This window comes from Martes martes (assembly GCF_963455335.1).
Source record: "Martes martes genome assembly, chromosome: 5".
In the NCBI taxonomy this organism is placed as follows: domain Eukaryota; kingdom Metazoa; phylum Chordata; class Mammalia; order Carnivora; family Mustelidae; genus Martes; species Martes martes.
The window spans coordinates 73,290,430-73,305,101 of NC_137892.1; the positions used below are offsets into that span (position 1 = coordinate 73,290,430).

A 14,672-nucleotide genomic window follows, 5' to 3' on the forward strand; every position below is an offset into this window, starting at 1 on the left:
CCATCATTCCTAAATGGAAATGGTTACTTTTCCCCTTAGCTACTTATTTGCTTGGTTTCTTACAACTTTGCAGGAAGGGCATGTTTATAGTAGTCATTCTGAACTTACAGATACCAAAAAAATCTGCTCAAGAGAAAGCTAAAGTGACTATTTTAATGTCAGATCAAGTCAATTTCAAAACAAAGAATATTACTAGGGATAAAGAGGATTTCTTTGTAATGATAAAAGTGTTAGTGCAGAAGACATCTGACTACTAAGTGTTTATGAATGCTAAGTGATTATGCCCCTAATTACAACTTCAGACTGTATGAGACAAACTGCTAGAACCACCAGGGAAAATCCTTGTAGGTAAATAAATCCACAATTATAGTTGGAGATCTCAGCATTCCTCTCTCAGTAATTGATGGAAGAGGTAGATAGTAAATCAGAAAGGATATGTAAGACTTGAATAACACTGTCAAACAACTTGACCTATTCAGTGCTTGTAGAACACATCAGCCAACAATAGCAGAATACACATTTGTTTTCAAGAGCGGGTAAAACATTTACCTAGATAAAAAAAAAAAAAAATTTACCTAGATAGACCTTATTGTATGCTATAAAACAAGTCTTAATACTTTTGAAGGATTCATATTATACAATTTATGTTCTCTATCCACAAGGGAATTAAGTTGGGAATTTAATAATACCTTCCAACAAAATTTCCCAATATATGTAATCTAACATATTTCTAAATAATCCATTAGGTCAAAGAAAAAAGGCAAAAGGAAATTAGAAAGTATTTTGAACATAACACAGTGTGATATTTATGGGATGCTCCTGTAGGGTAAGCCTCTGCCTTCGGCTCAGGTCGTGATCTCAGGGTCCTGGGCTCGAGCCCTGCATCAGGCTCTCTGCTCAGCAGGGAGCCTTCTTCCCCCACTCTCTCTGCCTGCCTCTCTGCCTACTTGTGATCTCTCTCTCTGTCAAATAAATAAATAAAAATATTTTTAAAAATTAAAAAAAAAATAAAGGCAAATTTAGAGCACTAAATTCCTGTATTAGAATAGAAGAAATGTCTCAAATTTATAACGTAACCTCTGCCTTAAACACTAGAAAAAGAAGAGTTATGAAACCCAAAGTGAGCAGAAGAAAGAAAATAAAAAAGGTCAGATGTGAAATCACTGAAATGGAAAATAGGAAAACAATAGAGGAAATTAGTAGAACCAAAAGCAGCCCTTTGAAAAGATCTATAAAATTGAAAAATTGCTCTCCAAACTGATAGGTAAAAATCAAAACAAACAAACAAAAACTCCAGTATCCGAAATTAAAGAAGTGACAACACTACAAATTATACAGGTGCTAAAATAATGGAATACTGTGAAAAACCTTATTCCAATAAATTGGACAACTTAGATAAAATGGACAGTTACTTAAAACATACAAACTACCAAAACTCTTTGAAGAAGAAATAAACTGAATGGCTTGCATGTACTAAAGAAGTCAAATATTTAGTTTGAAAACTTTCAAAGAAAACTCCATAGCCAAATGGCTTCTCTTTTAATTCTACAAGATGTTGAAGGAGAAATAATACCATTTCTACATAAAATCTTAAAAATTGAAGAGGAGGGAGTACTTTCCAACCTAATTTATAAGACCAGCATTCTTCTGATGATACTACAAATAGAGACTCCTACAAACACAGGCACAATTTTAAGCAATTAAAAGAATTTTAGCAAATCAGATCCAACAATATGTGAAAAGGATGTTATGACCAGGTGGTGTTTATCCCAGTAGTATAAGATACGTTTCAATTCAAATCCAACCAATGTAATTCACCATTTCAATATTCTTTAAAAAAGAACACCTATATGATAATTACAGCATTTTAAGAAATTATATGAGGAAATCCACTCTCCGTTTTTGATAAAAATGCTCAGCAAACTAGGAAAAGAACTTTATCAACTTGATAAAGGACATATGCAAAAAAAAAAAAAAAAAGGAAGATTACATAATACCTAATGGCGAAAGACTGAATGTTTCTATAACATAAGAATCAAAACAAAGATGTCCACTCCTACCACTTCTGTTCAGCATTGTAGTGGAGAGTCCAGCCACACAATAAGACAAGAAAAAGGCATCCAGATTGGAAAGGAAAGAGTAAAAGCTATTTACTGATGACTTGGTCCTCTATATAGAAATCCTGTAGAATCTACCAGAAAAAAAAACTTATAGAAACTAGTAACCTGAAAACTAAGTTCAGCAAAGTTGTAGAATACAAGATTGACCAATGGGCACAAATCAATTGTATTTCTGTATTTTGACAACAAACTATCAAAAACTGAAAATTTAAAAATACCTTTTATAACAGCATTAAAAATGTGAAATACTTAGGAATAAACTGACAAAAGATGTGCAAGTCTGGAACATACAAAACATTGTGAGGGAAATTAAAGAAGTGAACAAATCAAAAGATAGACCATATTCGTGGAATAGAAGATTAAATCTTTTTAGGATGTCTGTTCTCTCATTGAACACTACATCAAAAACTAATGATGTACTATGTGTTAGCTAACTGAATTTAAAAAAAAGAGAGAGAGATGTCAGTTCGCCCCAACCTGATTTATAGATTAAAACTAATCACAATCAAAATTCTAACAGACTGTTTTAGAAATTGGCAAGCCACTTTAAAGGTCTTGTGGAAATGTAAAAAACTAGAATAGCTAAAATACTTTGAAAAAGAGTAATAAAGTTGGAGGACTAGCACAACCTATTTCAGGGTTTGGTGTAAAGCTCCAAGTAATTAAGGCAATGTGGTATTGATGTAAGGATAGATCTATGGAACAGAACAGATCCGTACATTTATGGCCAATTGATTTCTTTGAACTTTTTATTTTCAGAGAATTGTAGATTCACATTCAGCTATAAGTGATAATACAGAGAGTACTTTGTACACTTTATCCAAGTTTCCTTCAATGGTAACATCTTCCAAAATTATAGTACAATATCACAACCAGGATTCTGACATTGATAAGAATCAAGATAATATTTCTATTGAAGTCACACCCACTTCCCCCTTGTTCTTACTACCTTCTTTAAAGTCACACCCACTTCCCTCTTGTCCTTACTACCTTCTTAATTTCTGGCAACCAAAGATTTGCCATTTCTGTAATATAATTTTGAAACTGTTCCATAAATTGATTCATATAGTATATAATCTTTTTAGATTGGCTTTTTCTACTAGCTATAATTCTCTGGAGATGCACTCAGGTTGCTGCACATTTCAATAGTTTGTTTCTTTTTATCGTTGAATAGTGTTTAAGTCCATGATCCTTTTTGAGTTGATTTTGATTTAAGATGAGAGACTCAAGCCAGGTTTTGGTCTTTGCTTAAAAATAACTAACAGTTCTAGCACCCTGTTGGAAAGCTATCTTTCCTCCATTGAATTTCTCTTGCATTTTTGCCAAATATCAGTTAGTCCTATGTGTGTGGGTTTGTTTCTTTCTTGTATTCCATTGATCTTTATGTCTTTTCTTCTATCACTGCAACACAGTCTTGATTAACATAGCTATATAATAAGTCTTAAAATTGAATCTGCTGATTCTTCTCACTTTATTCTTATCCAGAGTTGTTTTAACTATTCTCTATTCTTTCCATATAAATTTTAGAATAATGTCTATATCTACAAAGAAATCTTCTTAAGATTTTGTTAAGAATTGCATTAGGGGCACCTGGGTGGCTCGGTGGGTTAAAGCCTCTGCCTTCGGCTCGGGTCATGATCCCAGGATCCTGGGATTGAGCCCCACATTGGGCTCTCTGCTCAGCAGGGAGCCTGCTTCCTCCTCCCTCTCTCTCTCTCTCTGCCTGCCTCTCTGTCTACTTTTGATCTCTATCTGTCAAATAAATAAATAAAATCTTTAAAAAAAGAATTGCATTAAAAATGTATATCAATTTAGGGAGACTTGACATCTTTACTATGTTGAGTCTTCCCATCCATGAACATGATCTGTCTCTCCATTTATTTAGATCTTTGATTTCTTTACTCAGCATTGTGTCATTTTCAGCGTAAAATCCTGTACATGTTTTATTAGTTTTATACTTATAAATATTTCTTTTTAAAAATACTTATAAATGGTGTATTCTGAATTTTATTGTCTCTGTTTATTACTAGGCTATTTTGAATTTTATTGTCTCTGTGTTTATAACTAGTATGTAGAAATGCAATTCTTTTGTCTATGTTTATACTAAGAGTTTTTTGTAGATTTCTTGTTGTTTTTTGTTTTTTAAGATTTTATTTATTTATTTGACAGAGATCACAAGTAGGCAGAGAAGCAGGCAGAGAGAGGAGAAAGCAGGCTTCCTGCTGAGCAGAGAGCCCAATGTGGGGCTCGATCCCAGGACCCTGGGATCATGACCTGAGCCGAAGGCAGAGGCTTTAACCCACTGAGCCACCCAGGCGCCCCTTCTTGGGATTTTCTATGTAAACCAACATATCATCTGCAAATAGGAGTGGTTTTATTTATTTCCTTTTGATTTGTAAGTCTTTTTGTTTTTTTGTTTTTTGTTTTTTTTGCTCTATTACCATACCTCGAGCTTACAGCACTGTGTTGAGAAAGAGTGGTAAGAGAAGACATTCTTACCTGGATTCTAATCCTAGAGGACAAAAGCTTTTATACTTTCACCACTATGTATAATGTTAGCATTAACTTTTATGTAGTCACTCTTTATCAAGTTGAGAAAGATACTCTCTATTCCTGTTTTTTCTCAGAGTATTTATTGTGGAATAGTTGTTAGATTTTTGCCAAAAGCATTTTCTGCATTGATCAGTATGATATTATGATTTCTCCTTAGCTTGTAAATATGGTAGATTATATTATTGATTTTTGAAAACTGAACCAGTCGTGCACCCCTGAGTTCTATTTGCTAATATTTTGTTAAGGATTTTTCCATCTATATTCATGAAACATGTTGGCCTATAGTTTCCTTGTTTTGTACTATATTAGTCTGACTTTGGTATCAGAGTAACAATGACGTAGAATATTGAGATTTCATTCTCTTCTATTTTTTTTTTGAAAGATTGAATAAGATTTGTATAAGAATGGTGTTAATTTTTCTTTAAATGTTTGGTGAACTTCTTCAGTGAAGTTCTCTGGGCCTGAAGATTTCTTTTTAGAAGTTTTTAAATTACAAATTCAATTTCCTCAGTACTTAGAGGGTTATTGAAATATTCTGTTTCATGTGAAATAAGTTGTGGCAGTTTGTTTTTTGAGAAAGGAGTCCATGTTGTCTAAGTTGTCAGATTTATTTGTTATCCTTTTGATGTATACAGGTCCGCGCTGATATCCCTTTTATCATTACTGACACTGTTAATTTGTGTCTTTTTTTTTTTCTTTCACATTTCGCTAGACACTTGTCAGGTTTATTGACCCAGCTCCTTTTCTTATTCTTTTTCTCTATTTTTTTTCAATTTTATTAATTCTTGTGCTTTATTATTTTTCTTCCTTCTAACTTGCTTTGTGTTTATTTAGCTTTCTCCCCCTACGTTCTTGAGATTCAAGCTTAGGTATTATTAATTTGAGACTTTTCTTCATTTCTCTTGTAAGCGTTTAGTGCTGTAAATTTTCCTGTCAGCACAGCTTTACTGTGTTACACGAATTTTGATATATTTCACTTTCATTCACTTCAGTGTGTTTTGTTTTCCTTGAGACTTCTTCTTTGCCCAGTGGATTACTTGAAGGTGTTGTTTTTTCCCAAGTGTTTGGAAATTTTCCTATTATCTTTCTTTTACTGATTTCTTATTTGAATCCATTATGGACAGAGACATAACTTTGTATATGTTCAGTTCTTTTAAGTTTGTTAAGATTTGATTTATGACCGAGGGTATAGTCTATCTTGGTTTGTGTGCTGTAGGCACTTGGGAAAAAAAAGGTGTATAGTCTACCTTTGTTGGGTGGAGTGTTTTTAAAACATCATTTAGATTCTGTTGATCGATGGTATTGTGGAGTTTTTCCCTATTCTTGCTTACTTTGTGTATGGTATCAATAAATTGTTGAGAGAGAGAGAGATGTTGAAATCTCTACCATCATAAATTTTCCTGTTTTCTCCTTTCAGGTCTATCAGTTTTTGCTTCGTGTATTTTTAGCTCTGTTATTTGGTACATACACATTTAGGATATGTCTTGTTAGTGAGTCGAAACTTTTATATTATGCCTCTTTGTTCTGAAGTCTGTTTTATCTGCTATTAATATAGCTACTCTAGCTTTTCTTTGATAATGTTTGACATATTTCTATCCTTTTACTTTGTGTGTCTATATCATTTTATTTGAGGTGGGAGTCTTGTAAACAATGTGGATGGATGGATCATATTTTTCAATCCACTCTGCCAATTTCTTTTAATCGGTATCTTTTTTTTACATTAATTATTTATATGTTAGGGCTATTCCTGCCATTTTATTATTTGTTTTCTTTTGACTCTCTCTGTTTTTCATTCTTATTTTTTTTCATTCTTGGTTTTTTTTTTCCCCTGCCTTCTATGGGTTACTTGAATATCTTTTAGAATTATCTCTAGTGCTTTGATTTAGCTACAGTGTCACTTGAACACTTGTAGACTTGCATTTTGATTTATCTGTAGTATCTTTGGCTTTGTCCATAGTGTTTTTAAATTTTTCTATGGTGTTTTATGTAGCAATTTTTGGTGGCTCCTCTAAGTATTATGTATACAAAATTAATCACAGTCTACTGGTATTGTCATCTTACCAATTCAAGTGAAGGGTAGAAACCATGCCTCCCTTTATGTCCCTTTACCCTCTCCCCTTTTTAATACTGTTGTCCTAATTATGTTTTCTACATACATTTAGAACCATATGAGGCAATGGTTCTAGTTTTTGCTTCCACCATCAAACATAATTTAGGAACTCAAGAGAAGGAAAGCCTATTGTACTCAGGTTTTTGATTACTGTGTTCTTTCTTCTCAATGTTCCAGCATTTCTTCTTTTTTCAATTCCTTTCCATTTAGAGAACTTCCTTTAGTCATTCTTTTAGGGTCTGTCTGCTGGTAACACATTCTTTTACTTTTTTCCTTATCTGAGTGTGTCCTGATTTCTCTTTCATTCTTGAAGGATATTTTTACCGGATAGAGGATTCCAGGTTGATCGCTTCTCGGCCTTTTGGCTAAGATCAAGTGTAGAGGATTCCAGGCTGACATTTCCTTCAGCACTTAAAAAATGCTGTGCCACTTAACTTCTGGCTTCTGTGCTTTCTAATAAGAAATCTGCTTCCATTCTAATTGTTTCACTCACATAAGTAATGTATTATTTTTCTCTTTCAGGATTTTTTTTTTCATTTGTTTTCAAAGGTTAAATTGTCATATAACTTGATATGGATTTCTTTGGTTTTACCCTGTTTGGGGTTTACTCAGCATCTTGAGTCTGTAAGTTTATGTCCCTTGCCAAACTTGGGAAGTTCTCAGCTATTACTTTTTATGCCCCTCCTTCATTATACTCTCCTTCCGGGACTCCAAGTGACATAAATATTGTGTCTTCTGTTACTCTCCCCCAGATTCCTCAGCCTCTTTTCTTTAAGCCTGTTTCCTTCCCATTGCCCAGATTGGGTGATTTCTGTTGTTTTGCTCTTCCGTTCACTGATATTTTTCTTCAATGCTTTGCATTCTGCTTTGAGCCCATCCACTGAGTATTTTAATTCCACTTATTATATTTTTAGTTCTAAAATTTCTGTTTTGTTCTTCTTTGGATTTATAGTTTCTTTAGGGCTTTCATATTTTTTCATTTGTTTCCAGCATCTCATTATAGTTCATGGAAACATTTTTATAACAGCTGCTTTAAAATCTTTTTGGATTATTTTAATACCGCTCTCATTATGGTGTTGCATATTCATTGTTTAATTTTTTATTCAATTTGAGATCTTCCTGCTTCTTGACTTGTTGAGTTCTTTTCAGCTCAAACTTGGGCATTGTTATGTTGTATTATGCATTTCTGACTTTTCTTAAACCTTCTCTGTTATCTGATTTTCTCTGGTATGACCGCAGAAGGAAAAGTGGGGATACCACCTTGTGACTGCCAGGAGGAGACAGAAGTTCTGTTTCCCCACACAGGTTCCACAAATACTCAAAGTGGCATGACTTCTTGTTACTGCTGGGTGGAGGTAGGAGTTCCAACTCCCTCTTGAGGTATCCCATCGTGGAAGTGATCTTGTTACCACTGAGTGATGATGAAGGCCCTGACTTTCATTAGATCTCCTCTGACAATACTTCACTGTAGATGGAAGGGGTCCCTATTACTACTGGGTGGCAGCAGAAGTCAGCTTCCTAAGTGGTCTCCATTGACACTATTTGTGGAGATCTCTTTATTGGCCTGTGGAGACGGAAGTTCTGGCCACCCACTTAGACTTCTCAGGCTGGGGAATTGAGGTGCCTTATTACAGCTTTACAAGGGTGGAATGTCTAGGTTTCCCATCTAGCATCTGCTGACATGGGTGGGGGTGGTGCCTATTTTTTCTGTGATGTTTGACTTCAGAAAGGGCAGTTATTATCTACTAGCTACCTGTTCCTCGGCTCTCCCTGTTTTGGTCCTTTGGGTAAGGAAATCGGGCTTTCGTTAGGGCATTTTTTTGGTGTACCTGTTGACATTGCCAGGTTGCCTGCTTCTTGCGCTGCAAGTCTGGGCTATAGGAAGCAAGAATTCCAGGGAACTCACTACTGTGTCCTTCTCTGGGTTTCAGGATCCTTAGCTGGTCTGTCTTATTTCTACTTTTCAGTTTTTTATGTTTGTTTTTATAATGTCTGGTATTTTTTAGTTGAACTTACTGGGAGAAATAGAAAAAAATACACTTACTTCACCTTCCAGAAGCAGAAGTCTAAATGATTTTTTTTTTTTTTGCTGCTCAGCTGATTTTTTGACAAAGGTGGAATAAGTTGCAAAATATTATATATGCCACTGTATTTATATACTATATAAAATACCATTTATCCATCTTTCAAAAGAGAGAAAAACTTGCAACTTATATGTAACTATTTTACATAAGTGATTGTATATGCATATTTGGTTATTAAAGAGCAAGCTTAGAAGAAAACACACCAAACTAGATCTGTTGTTGTTGTCCTGGGATCCTAACATCATGATCCTAGAATCCCATGATGCTAAGTTTATTTGAAAAAGAAAATTTTAAAAAGCTGTATTCAAGGGGCACCTGGCTGGCTCAGTCAGTAGAGCATGCGAGATCAACCCTCTTGATGTCAGGGTTGTGAGTTCACCCCCCATGTTGAGCATGGCATCTACTAGGAAGGAAGGAAGGAAGGTAGGAAGAAAGGAAGAAGAGAAAGAGAGAGACAGGAAGAAAGGAAAGGAAGAAAGGGAGGAGGAGGGAAGAAGGAAGAGAAAATCTGTATCTGATTGTATTGTTTTGCTTTTTAAGACCTGAAGTGCTGCCCACCAAATTGTTGACATTGATTTGCTATGGAAATTAATGGTGGAATGCATGAATTTTTTTATTTAATGTACCTAGCAGTGATAGAAATTTTTCTAAAAAAGCATATAATAGTTTTTACAAGCTTCTTAATAAATAAAAATAATTAAGGACCTTGAGGGTATTAAACTAAGTGAAATAGGTCAGAGAAAGATAAACATTGTATGATTTCACCTATATGTAAAATCTAAAAAACAAACAAAAAAGCCAAGCTAGTAGATACAGAGAAGAGATCTGTGGTTGTTAGAGGCAGTTGATAAGGGTAATCAAAATGTGCAAACTTCCAGTTATAAAATAAATCATGGGGATGTAATGTACTGCATGTTGACTATAGTTAATAGTACTGTATTGTATATTTGAAAGTTGCTAGAAGAAGAGATCTTATAAGTCCTCATCACAAGAAAAAAAAATTGGGGGTAACTATGTAACATGGTGATAGATGTTAACTATACTTACAGTGATTATTTTGCAGAATATACAGATATCAAAATATTATGTTATGCACCTGAAAGGAATATAATGATATATGTCAATTATACCTCAATTTAAAAAAAAAAAATACCAGGAAAGGAGAAGTTGTTACAAGAAAAGTGCAATATCCTAACCAATGAAATTCATCAGCCAACAACCAAAATAAAAAAAATGTATACATACCATATCAGTATGTAGATTCATGGTATCCTGATTCTTTCCCCTCAACACACAGGAGTAAATGAAGAGGAGGAGAAGAAAAAAGCAAAAAGCAAAGAGAAAATCAAGTTGAAAAAAAAAAGGAAAAGGTATTTTTTTAACATCCTTGTTTTTTAAAAGCAGGACTGTGAATCCAGGATTGATTATAAAATTTTATTCTTTGTGTATTGTCCAGTTAATTTGACACTAATTTTTTTAATGGGAATTAGATAGTCAGTTGTTTCAGTACAATAACAAAGGAATCTGATACCTAGCCACCTTAAATTTTTTTTTTTTTGGAGCAAATTAAGGTATAAATAAATAATAGCCACCCTCCCTTCTTTTATGTGTTCTAGAATTTTTATTTTAAAACATTAGCCAGGCTTTTAATTGGATGATTGCTAAGTTCTTTACATATATATTTTGTCCTCATATATATGAAGTTGGAGCTTAAATATTTGTATTCTCAAAATATCATTGTCATGGCTACAAAATTAAGTTACTAATAGGATTTATATACTCACTAATGATGCTGAAAATTCCTTCAGGTCTCTCAACAACCACCTGTGAATTTTTAGTATCAACTCAGACAGGGCCTGAAATTAAATGAACTTTTCTAGGCATACTTAGCAGAGATTTTGCCACCTAATAGAATTATTGTGTACAAGTCGAACACAGTATCTCAGAGATGAGAATCCAGGACCAAAAAGCCAAAGAAAAATGTACAGGCAAAGAAGCTCTAGTCAGAATCCATAGGTCAAGCAGGGTCTTTAAAATAGGAAAAGAGGGGCGCCTGGGTGGCTCAGTGGGTTAAGCCTCTGCCTTCAGCTTGTGTCATGAACTCAGGGTCCTGGGATCGAGCCCCGCATCGGGCTCTCTGCTCGGTCGGGAGCCTGCTTCTGCCTCTCTCTCTGCCTGCCTCTCTGCCTACTTGTGATTTCTCTCTCTCTGTCAAATAAATAAAATCTTTAAAAAAAAAAAAGATAGGAAAACAGACAAGAGTTGACAATAATGGAGTTGAAGAGGGAACAAGAGAATCCATGAGAAAATAAGCCCAGGAAACAGCCAGAAGTCCAAGTAAGACAGACGAGATGGAGAAAAGAGTATAGCATCACAGAAACAAGGGAAAACTCGGATTTCCTACACAGGATTCATGAGTCACTCTACAGACCCAACCTTACAGTCTCAGACACTAATTTTTTTCCCTTCTGTATGTCTCTGTTGGGTTTTCTTAGCTTGGGCTTTAACTTTTATTCATTAAATCACTCAACTATTTCTTGAGATGTCTTTTTTAATTTTAAATTGACTCGGTTTCTGTCTTTTCACACAGAGTTTGGGTGTGGGCAGATTATTGTATACCTGTTTATATAAGATCTTATGAGGTGGCTTCTCTGATTTTTTGTTACTTTTCTTTTTTTCTCCTAGTAGAGGAAGGAATTTTATAGTTTTCCGCCCTAATTTTTTTTATTAGAGTAATATTAGAAAAAAAGAATAATGCTTAGTCGTCCTTATTCATTTATACTCATTCAAACACATCTTTTTTGTAACCAGTGAAAATTACTTTGGATTTCAAGTCCTCAACTGTGTCACTCTGCATCTAGAAGATTCAAGTATTCTAACTTGAGAAATCAAAAGAATTAACAAAAGTACTTTTATTTTGCTAATTTTCAGCGTTCACCCATTAATACCAAGGTACAATTATAGCCCTTTTTATATAACTGCATCTTTCTTTAGCTCTTTTAAGAGACCCTGCTAACAAGTTATTGCATACACGCATGAATTGTATGTATAATAAAGGTTTGGTAAATGACGCTTTGCTTACCTTGTAAGATTTTGAAGGGTATGACAGGATGAAAAACTGAAAATCACAGAAAAATCATTGTATCCTTACTGAGTTTAAAACTTATTACTAGAGTTGAGCAGAATTACTCATCAGTTTCTGTGGCCAGGGAGCAAAAATTCCAAAGTCAGTACTTGAAGAGAATACAAAATATAAAGCACATTTTGAGTTTCTTTGTTTATACCTCACCTTGCTCCAAGAATGATTTAAGGCAGTTAAAATCCCATTTAAAATTTACCTATCTGCCATAAATGCAATTATCAGTCAGTATGTATTATTGCCCATAGGTCTTATTCATCCAGTTCCACTGAAGAGGACACTTCAAAACAAAAGAAACAAAAATATCAGAAGAAAGAAAAGAAAAAAGAAAAAAAGAATAAGTCAAAAAGGGGGAAACACCACAAAAAGGAAAAAAAGAAGAGAAAAAAGGAAAAGCATTCTTCCACCCCTAATCCTTCTGAGATCTCCAAAAAGTAACTGGATCTTCGGCCTAAGCCATTAAATTTTAAAATTGGTTTTGAAAATTATCTGACCTTCCTTGGAATTTGCTATATAATTATGCCTTGCAATAAATCACAGCCTTTTCCATATAGACATTTTTTTCATATATGGGACCATTGTCATTTGGCAATACATTTTTAATGTGCTGACTCTAAAGTATTGAATCAGTCTTACTACTTGGTAGACATGCCCCAAGTATGGATATTTGTACATACAAAACACATCATTTTTGGTATTCATGACTGTTCGTCCGACTAGTGTTACTGCTTCCTAAGTTGATTGTAAATGGCTTTACTACAGTCAACACAGATAATCTACCTAGCACTTAATGAGTATTTGTTGAATCAAGTATCCACCTTCCAGTGATAAAGTGAAGTAGGGGATAATGCTTTGCTCTGGACTCTGAAAGATTTAATAGCTTTATATCCTATGGTAATATATAAAGATGGTGAAATTTTTCACCGTTGTTTTTGGATCTCATCTTTTTTGGATGTCATAGGAGATGAAGCTGCTTACTTGGTTTTAATTAGAACATTTGAAATGAATGGGTTGGCAGAAAGATGAAATGAAAATATTTATAAGGAATATTTACTGTTACACAAAACAGAGTATCTAGTATCTGCCTCCTCTGAACTGTAACAATTACAATTTCCTTCCTTGTTTAAAAAGACAAGTGTAGTTCCGCCTCATAGAGATGATGCTGTGTTGGGTAGAATTTTTGGGACAGACTCCTGGGTTGTTTTACAACTGTGCCATATTGGCATCTCTTCAAGTGATACCTCAAACACAGAACTTTTTAATTAGGAGGATGACAGCTAAATCATCATTAGAACTGATTTTTATTGTATTCTGTATGTAAATTTTATGAAGCTTGTTTCTATGAGTAATGTGGAAAATTTTTATAAATGTGAACATATATATTTATTTGTCTAAAATAATTTGTAGTTTTGAAGCTGGTTTCACACTGAATTTATGGTTTCAATAATGACCAGTTTGGGGGTGTTTCTCTCTTTTACTTCAGTCATAGACCTTAAGTGCAGTGACAAAAATTTAGGATTAAGAATTTTATTCTGTACTTTTTAAACTTAAGAGCCAGGGAGTTGCATCATGAAAGCCTTTATATAACAATGGAAATTTTATATGGGTAAGCATTTTCAAACATATATTAGTAGATAGAAGTATTTCTTACATTTTTAATTTCACGGTGATCAGTGTCACTTACTTTGCTTAGTATTTAGATAGCCCTGACATCCACTAAGTCAAACACTTACTGGTGTAGCAGCATCAGATGTCACCCAGTTATCATGGCTCCGCACCAAAGACTGCAGGTACCTCACTGTGGTGCAGTTAGAAATTTTCAAGTTGCTCACCTACAGACATGGCTACAGGTGAAATCATTTTGGTGAAATCAGGTTAGTACACATATCCTCCCAAGCTGGAAAGGTGTACTGATTCTTCATGCAGCTCCCCTCAGTCATGACCTCAGTCAGACTGGAGGAGCTTTCTGACTCCTCAGACCTGTGCTTACCACATTCCCATTCTGGGGAAGCCACATTGCCATCCCTATTCGAGCAGTACAGCTGAGGAAGCTTTCACACTTCTAGCTTTTCCATAATCTGATTTAGTCAGATGGCCTCCTCAAAAAGAAGTCCTCCCCCGACCTTTTTCTTTTTTTGGTAGTTCTGTCAGTTGTTGAAGAGAAACAGAGTTACTGGTTTTTAAGGGTTTGTTTGCCCTTTGCTGTATTTTACGTATTTTTTAAACTGCATTTTACGAAAATACGGTTCTTTGATTATCATGATGAAAAAAATATAGAAAAAACTTTAAAAAATGTTTGAAAAATGCTGCATGCACAAGGATGACCTCATCCTATTGAATGTATAACAGGGTTAAAAATGCTAATAATTGTAGTGAAACAAAGTTAATTCAGGTATTTGTGAGTTTTATTTCTGTTTATTGTAGAGATTAATAATTGGCTCGTTAGATTTGTTTCCTGAATGGGGACACAATTAATAATTGTCCAGAAGAGTTATATACAATTCAGCACTTGTTAACTAATACAGTGTGCAAATTAAAAAACTTTAATGCTCAGTAATTTTTTCTACTAGATAATATTCTTGGAATTATTCTTATGTAAATTCCCCATAGTATGAGAACAGTTTATGAAATCTCTCATCTGAATAAAATTCATTTCTTTTCACTAA

At 34.2% G+C, this 14,672-nt stretch overlaps 1 protein-coding gene across 1 annotated transcript in view; it reads left to right on the forward strand.

Annotated features, from left to right (window-relative positions):
* Positions 1 to 14,672, forward strand: part of SREK1IP1 (SREK1 interacting protein 1) — a 48,722-nt gene extending 34,050 nt beyond the window's left edge. The window contains exons 4-5 of the mRNA XM_080804249.1: positions 10,165 to 10,237; positions 12,255 to 14,672. Of these exons, the coding sequence (XP_080660375.1) occupies positions 10,165 to 10,237; positions 12,255 to 12,444 (263 nt within the window). The 3' untranslated portion in view covers positions 12,445 to 14,672. The remainder of the gene's footprint in view (positions 1 to 10,164; positions 10,238 to 12,254) is intronic.